The sequence below is a fragment of the Nerophis lumbriciformis genome, linkage group LG05, assembly GCF_033978685.3.
Source record: "Nerophis lumbriciformis linkage group LG05, RoL_Nlum_v2.1, whole genome shotgun sequence".
In the NCBI taxonomy this organism is placed as follows: domain Eukaryota; kingdom Metazoa; phylum Chordata; class Actinopteri; order Syngnathiformes; family Syngnathidae; genus Nerophis; species Nerophis lumbriciformis.
The window spans coordinates 1,338,075-1,354,931 of record NC_084552.2 but is presented as its reverse complement, the minus strand read 5'-3'; the positions used below and the strand labels follow the sequence as shown (position 1 = coordinate 1,354,931).

At 41.1% G+C, this 16,857-nt stretch overlaps 1 protein-coding gene across 2 annotated transcripts in view; it reads left to right on the top strand.

Moving 5' to 3' along the window:
* The first annotated feature begins 743 nt into the window (after window positions 1–743).
* Window positions 744–16,857, top strand: part of pdzrn4 (PDZ domain containing ring finger 4) — an 81,567-nt gene continuing 65,453 nt past the window's right edge. For both annotated transcript variants that reach the window (XM_061961436.1, XM_061961435.1), the window contains exon 1: window positions 744–947. In XM_061961436.1, the coding sequence (XP_061817420.1) occupies window positions 879–947 (69 nt within the window). In that variant the 5' untranslated portion in view covers window positions 744–878. The remainder of the gene's footprint in view (window positions 948–16,857) is intronic.

Here is a 16,857-nt window from a genome sequence, read left to right as displayed (position 1 = left end):
ATTTTAAAATCCATTCCGTTTTTTTAAGGCGGTCTGTCATAACGTTTTTAGCATTCAATCAGACATTATTGTGAGGTTTTGTATTAGTGTTCCTAAAAATAGATATACCGGCCCCCAGACACATTTTTTCTCTCCAAAATTTGGCCCCCCCGAGTCAAAATAATTGCCCAGTCCTGCTGTACGGGCACTCCGAGCATGGCGTGAATTCACTTTCTCTTCGCCACTGAAGCTAATTTGAAGCCAATCAATACTAGTCTGTGTTTCCTCCTGCGTGTCAGTGCTCTTGTCACAGTGTCCAGCCGGCATCAATCTGTGGCCCCACTCTTGTGTAAAGTGCGAGCATTGATCGCCCCGCCAATGTGTGTTTAGATGTGTTATCGTCAATTCCCTAACAAAGAGATGGCACAACAACAACAAATACAGATGGACTTACACCTCACATTCGGCTCCCCACCCTCCTGCCTCCTTTTTCTTCACACAACCAATAAGGATGCTCCTCACTCAGGAAGCCCACCCGGAGCATGGTGTGTGTGTGTGTGTGTGTGTGTGTGTGTGTGTGTGTAGGCAGCCTGCCACAGAAGGAGGTGTGTCTGCCTGAGCCAAAAGTGCGTGCGCGGGCGAGAGTGCGCTCACACTGAAGAAGAGGAGGCATGCGGCTGGAAGTCAGGCGCCTCTATCATCCCCGCACGCCCACCGGACATCACTAAAGACGGCGGTCTCACAGGCGTGCGTGTTTGCACGGCAGAGCCAAGGAGACCCTCTGAGGGCACACGGATGCGAGAGAGAGGCGGGGAGACGAGGACGAGGAGAGGAGAAGGAGCGCGGGGAGGAAAGCATCGCACTCCGGCGGACGGCGCTGCGTCTCCCTGGCAACCAGGATGGGCTGCAATTTGTGCACCTTGCGGAAGCGGGAGGAGCACTACAAGCTGCTGTATGAGATCGCACAGGTGAGGGACGCAAACTTTTGTAGCCCCCATGACAAAATGCACCGCGTGTTAGCGTAACGTCCATAAACTGACAAAAAAAGAAAAGAAATATTTACCAACCCAATACAAATTGCGACGACATATTTGGGGAACTGTCATGTACAGTACAGGCCAAGAGTTTGGACACACCTTCTCATTCAATCTTTATTTTCATGACTATTTACATTGTGGATTGTCACTGAAGGCATCGAAACTATGATGCGGAGTTATGTACTTAACAAAAAAAAGGTGAAATAACTGAAAACATGTTTTATATTCTAGGTTCTTCAAAATAGCCACCTTTTGCTCTGATTACTGCTTTGCACACTCTTGGCATTCTCATACCTGCCAACTTTTGAAATCAGAAAAACCTAGTAGCCAGGGTCCAGGGGCCGCAGGCCCCGGTAGGTCCAGGACAAAGTCCTGGTGGGGGGTTCAGCTTCGCCCCCCCCGTTTGTATGCATTATCCTGTTATATCTCACATTCTACATTGTGTTTTGGAAAAAGATTACTTAATTCATTTAAAAAAATAATACAAAAGAAAACACATGTACATTTATTCAGTGATAAACATTCGTTCACTTTCCTTCATGGATCTAAACTTTACCACTGCCGGTATTTTTTTTTCTATATTTTTATTGTAATATTTTCAGAATGTGTTTGTTCTATTTTTGGCCAAAGTAAGACGGAAAAAACAATTTGAATTTGTCATTTTTTTTAGTTTTAATGCCATGATTTTAATAGTCCGGCCCGCGTGTGCACAGATTTTCCTCCATGCGGCCCCTGAGCTAAAATGAGTTTGACACACCTGTTCTACAACAACTTCCTGTTTTTTGCCCTAAATTAAGCATTTTCAAGCATAGTAATAAATGATAAATGGGTTATACTTGTATAGCGCTTTTCTACCTTCAAGGTACTCAGCTACCTACTCAGTGGCCTAGTGGTTAGAGTGTCCGCCCTGAGATCGGTAGGTTGTGAGTTCAAATCCCGGCCGAGTCATACCAAAGACTATAAAAATGGGACCCATTACCTCCCTGCTTGGCACTCAGCATCAAGGGTTGGAATTGGGGGTTAAATCACCAAAATGATTCCCGAGCGCGGCCACCGCTGCTGCCCACTGCTCCCCTCACCTCCCAGGGGGTGATCAAGGGTGATGGGTCAAATGCAGAGAATAATCTCGCCACACCTAGTGTGTGTGTGACAATCATTGGTACTTTAACTTTAACTTTAACTTTAAAGCGCTTTGACAGTATTTCCACATTCACCCATTCACACACACATTCACACACTGATGGCGGGAGCTGCCATGCAAGGCGCTAACCAGCAGCCATCAGGAGCAAGGGGTGAAGTGTCTTGCCCAAGGACACAACGGACGTGACTAGGATGGTAGAAGGTGGGGATTGAACCCCAGTAATCAGCAACCCTCCGATTGCTGGCCAGCCACTCTACCAACTTCGCCACGCCGTAAATGACATACAAATATTAATACTGCAGTAGAATTAGCTACTCGATAAGGCCAAACCAATCAATAAAGCTGATTAATATTGTGGCCAGATTGGCTCAGCCTCAGGCATTATATTGCATAAAAAGTGTGACTAAAGGGTGTTATTGATGTCTGGAGGGCTCTGGTAATGTTGAAAACTGTATTTAGAAAGTGGTAAACGGCTGTTTTTGTACTCTAACTATGAAATATCTTAATTATAATGAATACTTCCTACTTTGCGAAAATTAATGTATTCCTGTCTTGTCCGAAACCAATTAACTAAATAGGTATGTGTGTATTCGCCGCGGGCTGGATGTCCACAGAGGTCACTCAGCGCGTTCAACACTTGATCCTGCAATCAAAGTAAAGACTGGACTGCTGCTTTCAGAGTTCAACAGCATTTGCGTTGTTTTCATCACCACTACCAAAACTGGAGGCGTAGAACAAATATCCAGAATATCTACATTTTCGGATGGCACAAGCACTCGCGCCACAAAATTCGGCAAGACTCAACAAAACTTCCCTGCAAACATCTACGGTGAGTAAAAGGTTCATTGGAATCCGTATTTGATCAAAGTTATACATTGCCAAATATTTTTTAAATTGATCGATTGGCAGACTGATTTTTTTGGACCCGCCGATTGCCTTGCTGAGTCTGACCAGCATTTTTTACTCAAATGTTCCGCCATTTGCAACACTAATTTCCTGAATTCAATAAAATAAAAATGCACCGTAACTGTGAAACCTCTTTTTTCAGTTTTTTTGTTTAGCAAGCTGTCCAATGATACCAACCTTTTTAAGAAGGGGTAAATATTAAGAAAGTTATGACATTTTACATACCTGCCAACTTTTGAAATCAGAAAAACCTAGTAGCCAGGGTCCAGGGGCCGCAGGCCCGGTAGGTCCAGGACAAAGTCCTGGTGGAGGGTTCAGGCTTCGCCCCCCCGACGCAAAATGATTATTAGCATTCAGACAGGTTAAAATGTTGCTAAAACCATCACTTTTCTATCAGTCACAGTGACTTTTCAAAACAAAAATATTACAGCAAAAATCATATGGGTTGATTGACATGTTTATTCTGTAAGCTAACTTCAATAGTTTGAAATGATTTTGACAGTTAATGCCAGTTATCCTGTCAACCTTTCACAAGACTTCAATTTGTTCATTGAAAGTATAAACACTTTTTACAGTAAACAAATGGTAAAACAGTACTAAACAATTCCATTAAAAAAAAAAAATGGTGTCATTATGAACTTTCTGTCCAAGCTTGTATAATCTACTGCCTTGTTCAATTGTAAAAAATATTCTGTGCCTAAAATTCACATTTCTATCACAATTATCATACTGTAAACATGGTAAGCTAACTTTATTAAAATTAATAGTCCTGTCAATAGCATGGAATTACAATTCAAATGTAGTTTTTTTGTAAGCCTTTCAAAAGAATTCAAAATATGAAAAATGAATGAAAATGAATTGAAGCCATCAGACACTTGAAAAGTGGCACATCACATCTCTAATGTAATCATTTGAACTTTTCAACAGAAATAGCACTGCAAAAATATTAAGGACATACTTCTGTATTTTGGTAGTTATGCTGTCAACATTTAACAAGATTTCTTCAACTTGGACTTGAAAGCATAAATAGTATAAACACTTTTAACAGTATAACAGTACTAAACAATTCCAATAGATAACATTGGTGTCATTACCTTTTTGTGGCTAAAATCCGAAAAACGTTGAAAGTTTTCCACTTGTATCGCTAGCAACGGCATTAGACTTGTGTTTTTTTGTCCCAACGTGGTCTTTTACATCGCTAATTCCTCCGTGTCCGATCGAAAAATCTTGTCTGCACAAGGTGCAATTCGCGTAGTTTTCACCCTTTTTGGAACGGATAATTATTCCCGGATAGGCTTTTGAATATTCTTCACGGAATGACTGCAGTTTTCTTTTCGGTTTAAGACTCGTTTGCCATTTTTCTCCGGCTGATTCCATGATCATTCGCTCGTTTGGAAACAATGGCAACTGGTGCCTCGTGCTTGGCAGCGGTGCTATAAATAGCCTCGCGCATTTAAAAAAAACATTTTTTTTTTAATTAATGAAAAACCGTATTTTTTATCACTGCAACCGTAACCCGGAATAGGTTGATGAAAACCGTACTAATTACGGGAAAACCGGAGTAGTTGGCAGGTATGCATTCTCTCAACGAGCTCCAAGAGGTAGTCACCTAAAATGGTATTCACTTCACAGGTGTCATAGTTTTGATGCCTTCAGTGACAATCTACAATGTAAATAGTCATGAAAATAAAGAAAATGCATTGAAATGAGAACGTGTGTGCAAACTTTTGGCCTGTACTGTATATTCATTTATTTTAATTAGGGATGTCTGATAATGGCTTTTTGCCGATATCCGATATTCCGATATTGTCCAACTCTTTAATTACCGATACCGATACCAACCGATACCGATATCAACCAATACCGATATATACAGTCGTGGAATTAACACATTATTATGCCTAAAGGTCCTTTTTAAAATAAATAAATAAATAAAATAAGATAAATACATTAAAAACATTGTCTTGAACAAACAATATAAAAACTGTTACATAGAAACTAGTAATTAATGAAAATGAGTCAAATGAAGTGTTAAAGGTTAGTACTATTAGTGGAGCAGCAGCACGCACAATCATGTGTGCTTACGGACTGTATCCCTTGCAGACTGTATTGCATACCTGCCAACTTTTGAAATCAGAAAAACCTAGTAGCCAGGGTCCAAGGGCCGCAGGCCCCGGTAGGTCCAGGACAAAGTCCTGGTGGGGGGTTCAGGCTTCGCCCCCCGACGCAAAATGATTATTAGCATTCAGACAGGTTAAAATGTTGCTAAAACCATCACTTTTCTATCAGTCACAGTGACTTTTCAAAACAAAAATATTACAGCAAAAATCATATGGGTTGATTGACATGTTTATTCTGTAAGCTAACTTCAATAGTTTGAAATTATTTTGACAGTTAATGCCAGTTATCCTGTCAACCTTTCACAAGACTTCAATTTGTTCATTGAAAGTATAAACACTTTTTACAGTAAACAAATGGTAAAACAGTACTAAACAATTCCATTAAAAAAAAAATTGGTGTCATTATTAACTTTCTGTCCAAGCTTGTATAATCTACTGCCTTGTTCAATTGTAAAAAATATTCTGTGCCTAAAATTCCCATTTCTATCACAATTATCATACTGTAAACATGGTAAGCTAACTTCATTAAAATTAATAGTCCTGTCAATAGCATGGAATTACAATTCAAATGTAGTTTTTTTGTAAGCCTTTCAAAAGAATTCAAAATATGAAAAATTCATGAAAATGAATTGAAGCCATCAGACACTTGAAAAGTGGCACATCACATCTCTAATGTAATCATTTGAACTTTTCAACAGAAATAGCACTGCAAAAATATTAAGGACATACTTCTGTATTTTGGTAGTTATGCTGTCAACATTTAACAAGATTTCTTCAACTTGGACTTGAAAGCATAAATAGTATAAACACTTTTAACAGTATAACAGTACTAAACAATTCCAATAGATAACATTGGTGTCATTACCTTTTTGTGGCTAAAATCCAAATGTATTCTATCAGATTGATCATACTGCAAAAATGATAGTGCGATTGGAAGTCCATGCTCAATTATTGCCTCCGTAAATAAAACTTCGGCATTCATCACATCCAAAGAATCTGTTTGGGCGACGAAAAACGTTGAAAGTTTTCCACTTGTATCGCTAGCAACGGCATTAGACTTGTGTTTTTTTGTCCCAAAGTGGTCTTTTACATCGCTAATTCCTCCGTGTCCGATCGAAAAATCTTGTCTGCACAAGGTGCAATTCGCGTAGTTTTCACAACTTTTTGGAACGGATAATTATTCCCGGATAGGCTTTTGAATATTCTTCACGGAATGACTGCAGTTTTCTTTTCGGTTTAAGACTCGTATGCGATTTTTCTCCGGCTGATTCCATGATCGTTCGCTCGTTTGGAAACAATGGCAACTGGTGCCTCGTGCTTGGCAGCGGTGCTATAAATAGCCTCGCGCATGGCATTCGGAATGGCTCGATAGGAAGTTACGGGAAGCAGTGTCGATTGTCATTGTTGTTACGCGATTTCGTGAATAAAACTTAAAAAAAAATTATTTTTTTTAATTAATGAAAAAACATATTTTTTATCACTGCAACCGTAACCCGGAATAGGTTGATGAAAACCGTACTAATTACGGGAAAACCGGAGTAGTTGGCAGGTATGCTTTTGGTATTAGTGTTGCTGGGAAAAAAGGGACCCAAACACACATACTTTACAGCAGATTTTTACAGGTAAATGTGTACATATCATTTATACACACATACACCTTGGCCCCCTGGCCACATTTTTTTCTCTCAATGTCGCCCCCCGAATCAAAATATTTGCCCAGCTTTGGGATACGCTGTAATGAGGATTTGTTTTTAAACGGTCACCCAAAAAACCCTGGAGCTAAAAAAAAAAAAAAAAAAGGGCTGTATTATTCATTTTTATGCTGTCTATTAACGCTATTTAAATACCAGTGTTTTCCATGCATTTATTGATTTGTTCCACGTCCCAAGAGCCAGCTTATGTAGCCGAGGATCGGAAAAACTCGGACATGGGAGGAGTTCGGGGAGGCCATGGAAAAAGACTTCCGGACGGCTTCGAAGCAATTCTGGACCACCATCCGCCGCCTCAGGAAGGGGAAGCAGTGCAGTGTCAACACCGTGTATGGTGAGGATGGTGCTCTGCTAACCTCGACTGCGGATGTTGTGGATCGGTGGAGGGAATACTTCGAAGACCTCCTCAATCCTACCAGCATGTCTTCCTATGAGGAAGCAGGGCCTGGGGAATCTGTGGTGGACTCTCCTATTTCTGGGGCCGAGGTTGCCGAGGTAGTTAAAAAGCTCCTCGGTGGCAAGGCCCCGGGGGTGGATGAGATCCGCCCGGAGTTCCTTAAGGCTCTGGATGCTGTGGGGCTGTCTTGGTTGACAAGACTCTGCAACATCGCGTGGACATCGGGGGCGGTACCTCTGGATTGGCAGACCGGGGTGGTGGTTCCTCTCTTTAAGAAGGGGAACCGGAGGGTGTGTTCTAACTATCGTGGGATCACACTCCTCAGCCTTCCCGGTAAGGTCTATTCAGGTGTACTGGAGAGGAGGCTACGCCGGATAGTCGAACCTCGGATTCAGGAGGAACAGTGTGGTTTTCGTCCTGGTCGTGGAACTGTGGACCAGCTCTATACTCTGGGCAGGGTCCTTGAGGGTGCATGGAAGTTTGCCCAACCAGTCTACATGTGCTTTGTGGACTTGGAGAAGGCATTCGACCGTGTACCCCGGGAAGTCCTGTGGGGAGTGCTCAGAGAGTATGGGGTAACGGACTGTCTTATTGTGGCAGTCCGCTCCCTGTATGATCAGTGTCAGAGCTTGGTCCGCATTGCCGGCAGTTAGTCGGACACGTTTCCAGTGAGGGTTGGACTCCGCCAAGGCTGCCCTTTGTCACCGATTCTGTTCATAACCTTTATGGACAGAATTTCTAGGCGCAGTCAAGGCGTTGAGGGGATCTGGTTTGGTGGCTGCAGGATTAGGTCTCTGCTGTTTGCAGATGATGTGGTCCTGATGGCTTCATCTGGCCAAGATCTTCAGCTCTCACTGGATCGGTTCGCAGCAGAGTGTGAAGCGACTGGGATGGGAATCAGCACCTCCAAGTCCGAGTCCATGGTTCTCTCCCGGAAAAGGGTGGAGTGCCATCTCCAGGTTGGGGAGGAGATCTTGCCCCAAGTGGAGGAGTTCAAGTACCTGGGAGTCTTGTTCACGAGTGAGGGAAGAGTGGATCGTGAGATCGACAGGCGAATCGGTGCGGCGTATTCAGTAATGCGGACGCTGTATCGATCCGTTGTGGTGAAGAAGGAGCTGAGCCGGAAGGCAAAGCTCTCGATTTACCGGTCGATCTACGTTCCCATCCTCACCTATGGTCATGAGCTTTGGGTCATGACCGAAAGGACAAGATCACGGGTACAAGCGGCCCAAATGAGTTTCCTCCGCCGAGTGGCGGGGCTCTCCCTTAGAGATAGGGTGAGAAGCTCTGTCATTCGGGGGGAGCTCAAAGTAAAGCCGCTGCTCCTCCACATGGAGAGGAGCCAGATGAGGTGGTTCGGGCATCTGGTCAGGATGCCACCCGAACGCCTCCCTAGGAAGGTGTTTCGGGCACGTCCGACCGGTAGGAGGCCACGGGGAAGACCCAGGACACGCTGGGAAGACTATCTCTCCTGGCTGGTCTGGGAACGCCTCGGGATCCCCCGGGAGGAGCTGGACGAAGTGGCTGGGGAGAGGGAAGTCTGGGCTTCCCTGCTTAAGCTGCTGCCCCCGCGACCCGATCTCGGATAAGCGGAAGAAGATGGATGGATGGATGGATGGATTATTGATTTGTCGTGGCCCACCACAAATGCATTTGGACCACCACACAAACATTTGGCGTTACGTACTGTGTGGTTCTTCTCAACACAGCTAATGCTGTCAGAGTATAAGAAGATGCAGTAGGAATGTGTTGCTATGTTTAGGGAGTATTCAGATCATGTTGTTTATAGGCACATTTGAAAAAAAAAATTTAATAAACACACAAAAACAGCAAACATTGAACAAAGAGAGCAAAAAGGCATTATGTAACAAGAAAACATTTATGCTGATACTACAGGGGTGTCTCGATGCAACTTTTCCCACTTCTGATACGATACTGATATTGGCCGATACCGATAATGATCCGATACAATACCAGAACAAACCTTACATACTTTATTATTTTGCAGTGTGGAATATTAAAAAAAGACTTCATCAAGTGAAATGACTCAAAAAGAGAATATTGGTAGGTATAAAAACACTAAGTATTCATTGCTAATCGTCTGGAATTTGCTTGTTGACGTCTAGTGGTAATTTCATTTTAATTTTTACGACTATTCATTAAGTTGAGCTCACAACCCAGTAAGTTGAGTGACGCGGACACGTTTGTTACTGGCTCCCTTCTGATACACTTTTGCCCTGGACACTTTGTATGTGTAAGCAATATGCAACTATAAATATTTGATAATAGTTTATATTGACAAATGTGCTGTTTTGGAATGCAATATTGTTTATGTCTCGCTTGTGTGCTTAGCTGTGGTGTAGCTGCTAGCGTGTTTACATTTTGTACATGACTTCATTAAAGTACCAGAAAAGACCAACTCTCGTGTTCTTTTTGGAGGCCATTTGGCTGCACAAGTAAACGTGCTGCAAGATTTTAGACACATACTCCGACACAGTGGAACCTCCATTTACAAACTTTTCGTTATACAAACTTTAATTCCCTTTTCCCCCTCTGTCTTCTTCTTTCTCTCCTCTCGTGAGGACTTTCGCCGATGTTAATGTACAGTGTGTGGGTTTTACGTTTTAAAAGTTAAAGATTTTTGGGATTTCTGATTGTTTGTGAGGGCACCAAAGGGATTTCTGTGTGTGTGTGCGTGCGTGTTGACAGAGCAGCACATACAGCACAGTTGAGCTTGTCTTTGTTGTTGTTTTGGCTTGTTAATAGAGAGACAATTGATTAATGATTATGTTTGTTTGATATACAGTACTTTATTGTGTTCAAAGTGTACAAACTTTAACAAAAAAATTGACTTTTGTCGAGGCCGGAACTCATTATTCATATTTACATTGTTTCTTACAGAGAATTTTGCTTTACTATAAAAACTTTTTGATTTACAAACCATGTTCAAGAACCAATTAGGTTCTTCAATCGAGGTTCCATTACACTTGTTTTATGCAGATATCGCACCAATGTCCAATATCAATATTGAATCGAGACACCCCTACTAGAAATGATAACAAAAATATTTATTTTTAAATACGTGTCTAACGTTTTTGAGCTTTGAAATAATGTTTTATGACCAATTATGCAAATTAGATTATCACTACCCAAATAGATTCCAGTTCTGTAGAAAACCCCGAGCTAACTCAGTTCAACAATAAGCATAATGTGCAGTTTGTCAACGCACAGAAAACAAGGCATCATAATCTATAACTCGCGTAATTTGCATATTTTCTGTCTCTAAATTTTTCATTCTTTGTTAAATAAATGAATTACGTATTTTTCGGACCATAGGGCGCACCGGATCATAAGGCGCACTGCCGATGAGCGGGTCTAGTCAGGTCTTTTTTCATACAAAAGGCGCACCGGATTATAAGGCACATTAAAGGCGTCATATTATGATTTTTTTCCAAATGTAAAAGACTTCCTTGTGGTCTACATCAGTGTTTTTCAACCACTGTGCCGCGGCACACTAGTGTACCATGAGATACAGTCTGGTGTGCCGTGGGAGTTTATGTAATTTTACCTATTTGGGTTAAAAATATTTTTTGCAAACCAGTAATTATAGTCTGCAAATTATGTGTAACCGTGTAATACTCTTCCATATCAGTAGGTGGCAGCCGGTAGCTAATTGCTTTGTAGCTGTCGGAAACAGCGGGAGGCATTGTGCAGGTAAAAAGGTGTCTAATGCTTGAACCAAAAATAAACAAAAGGTGAGTGCCCCTAAAAAAAAGGCTTAGGAAAAGCTATGCAAAACGAAACTAAAACTGAACTGGCTACAAAGTAAACAAAAACAGAATGCTGGACGACAGCAAAGACTTACTGTGGAGCAGAGACGGCGTCCACAAAGTACATCCGAACATGACATGACAATCAACAATATCCACACAAAGAAGGATAAAAACAACTGAAATATTCTTGATTGCTAAAACAAAGTAGATGCGGGAAATATCGCTCAAAGGAAGAAATGAAACTGTTACAGGAAAATACCAAAAAAAAAGAAAAAGCCACCAAAATAGGAGCGCAAGACAAGAACTAAAATGTTACACACAGGAAAACAGCAAAAAACTCAATATAAGTCATGGCGTGATGTGACAGGTGGTGACAGTACACCTACTTTGAGACAAGAGCTATAGTGATGCATGCTTGGTTATGCTTTAAAGTCATATCCAACAATTGCGACAACGACTTTTTACTGTCAACCGTGTTTCGTTTTTAATGATTTCTGCTGGTGGTGTGCCTCCGGATTTTTTCAACGCAAAAAATGCGCCTTGCCTCAAAAAAGGTTGAAAAACACTGGTCTACATAACATGTGATGGTGGTTCTTTGGTCAAAATGTTGCATAGATGATGTTTTACAGTCGCTTTCTGACAGTCGCTTCAGGATGCGCCGTTTTGTGGGCGGTCTTATTTACGTGGCTCACCTTCGACAGCGTCTTCTCCCCGTCATCTTTGTTGTAGCGGTGTAGCGTGCAAGGACGGGAGTGGAAGAAGTGTCAAAAGATGGAGCTAACTGTTTTAAGACTTTACTTCAATCAATAACGGAGCAGCATCTCCTCATCCGTGGCTCACTAGTGCAACAACAACGCCGGAAATGTGTCCCGTTAGAAACCGTCCGACCGGAACGCCCTAATAACTAAATTTCCATCCATCCATCTTCTTCCGCTTATCCGAGGTCGGGTCGCGGGGGCAGCAGCCTAAGCAGGGAAGCCCAGACTTCCCTCTCCCCAGCCACTTTGTCCAGCTCCTCCCGGGGGATCCCGAGGCGTTCCCAGGCCAGCCGGGAGACATAGTCTTCCCAACGTGTCCTGGGTCTTCCCCGTGGCCTCCTACCGGTCGGGCGTGCCCTAAACACCTCCCGAGGGAGGCGATCGGGTGGCATCCTGACCAGATGCCCGAACCACCTCATCTGGCTCCTCTCCATGTGGAGGAGCAGCGGCTTTACTTTGAGCTCCCCCCGGATGACAGAGCTTCTCACCCTATCTCTAAGGGAGAGCCCCGCCACCCGGCGGAGGAAACTCATTGTACCCGTGATCTTGTCCTTTCGGTCATAACCCAAAGCTCATGACCATAGGTGAGGATGGGAACGTAGATCGACCGGTAAATTGAGAGCTTTGCCTTCCGGCTCAGCTCCTTCTTCACCACAACGGATCGATACAGCGTCCGCATTACTGAAGACGCCGCAACGATCCGCCTGTCCATCTCACGATCCACTCTTCCCTCACTCGTGAACAAGACTCCGAGGTACTTGAACTCCTCCACTTGGGGCAAGATCTCCTCCCCAACCCGAAGATGGCACTCCACCCTTTTCCGGGCGAGAACCATGGACTCCGACTTGGAGGTGCTGATTCTCATCCCAGTCGCTTCACACTCGGCTGCGAACCAATCCAGTAAGAGCTGAAGATCCTGGCCAGATGAAGCCATCAGGACCACATCATCTGCAAAAAGCAGAGACCTAATCCTGCAGCCACCAAACCGGATCCCCTCAACGCCTTGACTGCGCACCTACAAATTCTGTCCATAAAAGTTATGAACAGAATGGGTGACAAAGGGCAGCCTTGGCGGAGTCCAACCCTCACTGGAAACGTGTCCGACTTACTGCCGGCAATGCGGACCAAGCTCTGACACTGATCACACAGGGAGCGGACCGCCAAAATCAGACAGTCCGATACCCCATACTCTCTGAGCACTCCCCACAGGACTTCCCGGGGTACACGGTCGAATGCCTTCTCCAAGTCCACAAAACACATGTAGACTGGTTGGGCAAACTCCCATGCACCCTCAAGGACCCTGCCGAGAGTATAGAGCTGGTCCACAGTTCCACGACCAGGACGAAAACCACACTGTTCCTCCTGAATCCGAGGTTCGACTATCCGGCGTAGCCTCCTCTCCAGTACACCTGAATAGACCTTACCGGGAAGGCTGAGGAGTGTGATCCCACGATAGTTAGAACACACCCTCCGGTTCCCCTTCTTAAAGAGAGGAACCACCACCCCGGTCTGCCAATCCAGAGGTACCGCCCCCGATGTCCACGCAATGCTGCAGAGCCTTGTCAACCAAGACAGCCCCACAGCATCCAGAGCCTTAAGGAACTCCGGGCGGATCTCATCCACCCCCGGGGCCTTGCCACCGAGGAGCTTTTTAACTACCTCGGCAACCTCAGCCCCAGAAATAGGAGAGCCCACCACAGATTCCCCAGGCACTGCTTCCTCATAGGAAGACGTGCTGGTGGGATTGAAGAGGTCTTCGAAGTAACTAAATTTCCCTGGGTGAATTATGTAAACCCACTACAGTTTTTAGCACTTTGATAGCTAGTCTACTGACAGATATAATAAGTAAGAACTTTACGCTACTTTATATTAGAAATGGCAACAGCGAAAGATGAATGTCAAATAAGAAGATAGAGAAAAAGGAGAATCTTATGACTACAAAGGCGGATGCGCGCACCTTTTCAGGACTTATGCAGATCCCAAATACACATCGGCAGGTACCAGAGGGTAAGAAAAGTTGGTTTTCGATAATATTGCGAAACAAAACACCAGATAATGTCTGCTAATAGGTGCCACTTTGTGAGCCTTATACACACACCATAATAATACTGGTATGTTGAAGCACAGTACAATCTATCAAGCGGTGCGGCTTCATAGCTTACCAAAGTCGTACTAAAAACATTTTGACAGATAATGTTCTATATTTTCAATGGAACATTTAAAGTTTTAGTGTTGTTTACTGCCAGCATATTGCAGTTTACACATATCTCTTAAGTATGACTGCCATCCACTGGTCACACTTATCATTACACCATGTACAAAAATAAAATTGCTTCGACGTCAGTAAGCACACCAGAATTATTATCGATTTTTGAGAAAATTAAAGGATTTTAAGTGCGCCTTATAGTCTGAAAAATACAGGAACTTTGACCCTTAAGCAAAATGTAACATTTCTGCCCAGCATATCGGTCATATTCGTGGAGCATAAAGCAGGATTAAGACTTAATGTGCGACATTTAACTACGCAACACAAGATAAGAGAAAACACCATTTCTTAGTTGTCACAATCATTTTGTGATTTACACAAAACAATTGTGTACTCCACAAATTTGGCCCAAATGCATACTTGCCAACCTTGAGACCTCCAATTTCGGGAGGTGGAGGGTGGAGGGTGGGTGCGGGGGAGGTGGTTAAGAGGGGAGGAGTATATTTACAACTAGAATTCACCAAGTCAAGTATTTCATATATATATATATATATATATATATATATATATATATATCCCTGCAACCCCGAAGGGAATAAGCGGTAGAAAATGGATGGATGGATACATATATATATATATATATATACATATATATATATATATATATATATATATATATATATATATATATATATATATATATATATATATATATAAGAAATAATTGACTTTCTGTGAATTCTAGCTATATATATATATATATATATATATATATCCGGTATATTCCGAAGGGAATAAGCGGTAGAAAATGGATGGATGGATATATATATAAATATATATATATATATATATATATATATATATATATATATATATATATATATATATATAGCTAGAATTCACTGAAAGTCAATTATTTCTTATATATATATATATATATATATATATATATAAGAAATAATTGACTTTCAGTGAATTCTAGCTATATATATATATATATATATATATATATATATATATATATATATATATATATATATATATATACATATATATATACATATATATATATATATATATATATATATATATATATATATATATATATATAAATAAATAAATAAAAGAAATACTTGAATTTCAGTGTTCATTTATTTACACATATACACACACATAACACTCATCTACTCATTGTTGAGTTAAGGGTTGAATTGTCCATCCATTTTCTACTGCTTATTCCCTTCGGGGTTGCAGGGATATATATATATATATATATATCCGGTATATTCCGAAGGGAATAAGCGGTAGAAAATGGATGGATGGATATATATATATATATATATATATATATATATATATATATATATATATATATATATATATATATATATATATATATATAAGAAATAATTGACTTTCAGTGAATTCTAGCTATATATATATATATATATATATATATATATATATATATATATACATATATATACATATATATATAAGAAATAATTGACTTTCAGTGAATTCTAGCTATATATATATATATATATATATATATATATATATATATATAAGAAATAATTGACTTTCAGTGAATTCTAGCTATATATATATATATATATATATATATATATATAAATAAAAGATATACTTGAATTTCAGTGTTCATTTATTTACACATATACACACACATAACACTCATCTACTCATTGTTGAGTTAAGGGTTGAATTGTCCATCCTTGTTCTATTCTCTGTCACTATCTTTCTAACCATGCTGAACACCCTCTCTGATGATGCATTGCTGTGTGGCACGCACAAAAGTGCTTTCATCAAATGCACTAGATGGCAGTATTGTCCTGTTTAAGAGTGTCACAACATTGCTGTTTACGGCAGACGAACTGCTTTACTGTAGACGTTCTTTATATTGTGGGAAAGCGGACTCAGGTCCGCATGGAGCTGGAGGGGGCGTGGCCTCCAGCTCCGCCTGAATTTCGGGAGAAAATTTGTCCCGGGAGGTTTTCGGGAGAGGCGCTGAATTTCGGGAGTCTCCCGGAAAATCCGGGAGGGTTGGCAAGTATGCCCAAATGTAATGCTAAATGTTTGACATAATTCAAAAGAAACAACATTTTTAAGATGCGAGTTTTCGACGTGCATTGCAGTGTAGTGTTGTCCCGATATTTTGGTACCGGTACTGGTACCAAAATGTATTTCGATACTTTTCGGTACTTTTCTAAATAAAGGAGACCACAAAAAAATGGCATTATTGGCTTTATTTTAACAAAAAATCTTATGGTACATGAAACATATGTTTCTTATTGCAAGTTTGTCCTTAAATAAAATAGTGAACATACAAGACAACTTATCTTTTATGAATAAGTAAACAAACAAAGGCTTCTAATTTTAGTCTGACGTTTGCAGTAACATATTGTGTCATTTATCATTCTATTATTTTGTCAAAATGATTGAAGACAAGTGGTAGAAAATTAATTATTAATCTGCTTGTTCATTTACTGGATGATACCACTAATTTAGGCATCGATCCAATACCAAGTAAATACAGCATCATACACTGGTCATATTCAAAGTCCTCATGTGTCCAGGGACATATTCCCTGAGTTTATAAACATAAAGATGATGTTGTGATGCCAAAAAATATTGATGCAATCATAATAGTATCGACTAGATACTCTTCTGTACTTGGTATCATTACAGTGGATGTCAGGTGTAGATCGGTACTTTTTAGAGGCGGTATAGTGCTGAATATGATTCATTAGTATCGCGGTGCTATACTAATCAGAGGTGGGTAGAGTAGCCAGAATGTGTACTCAAGTAAG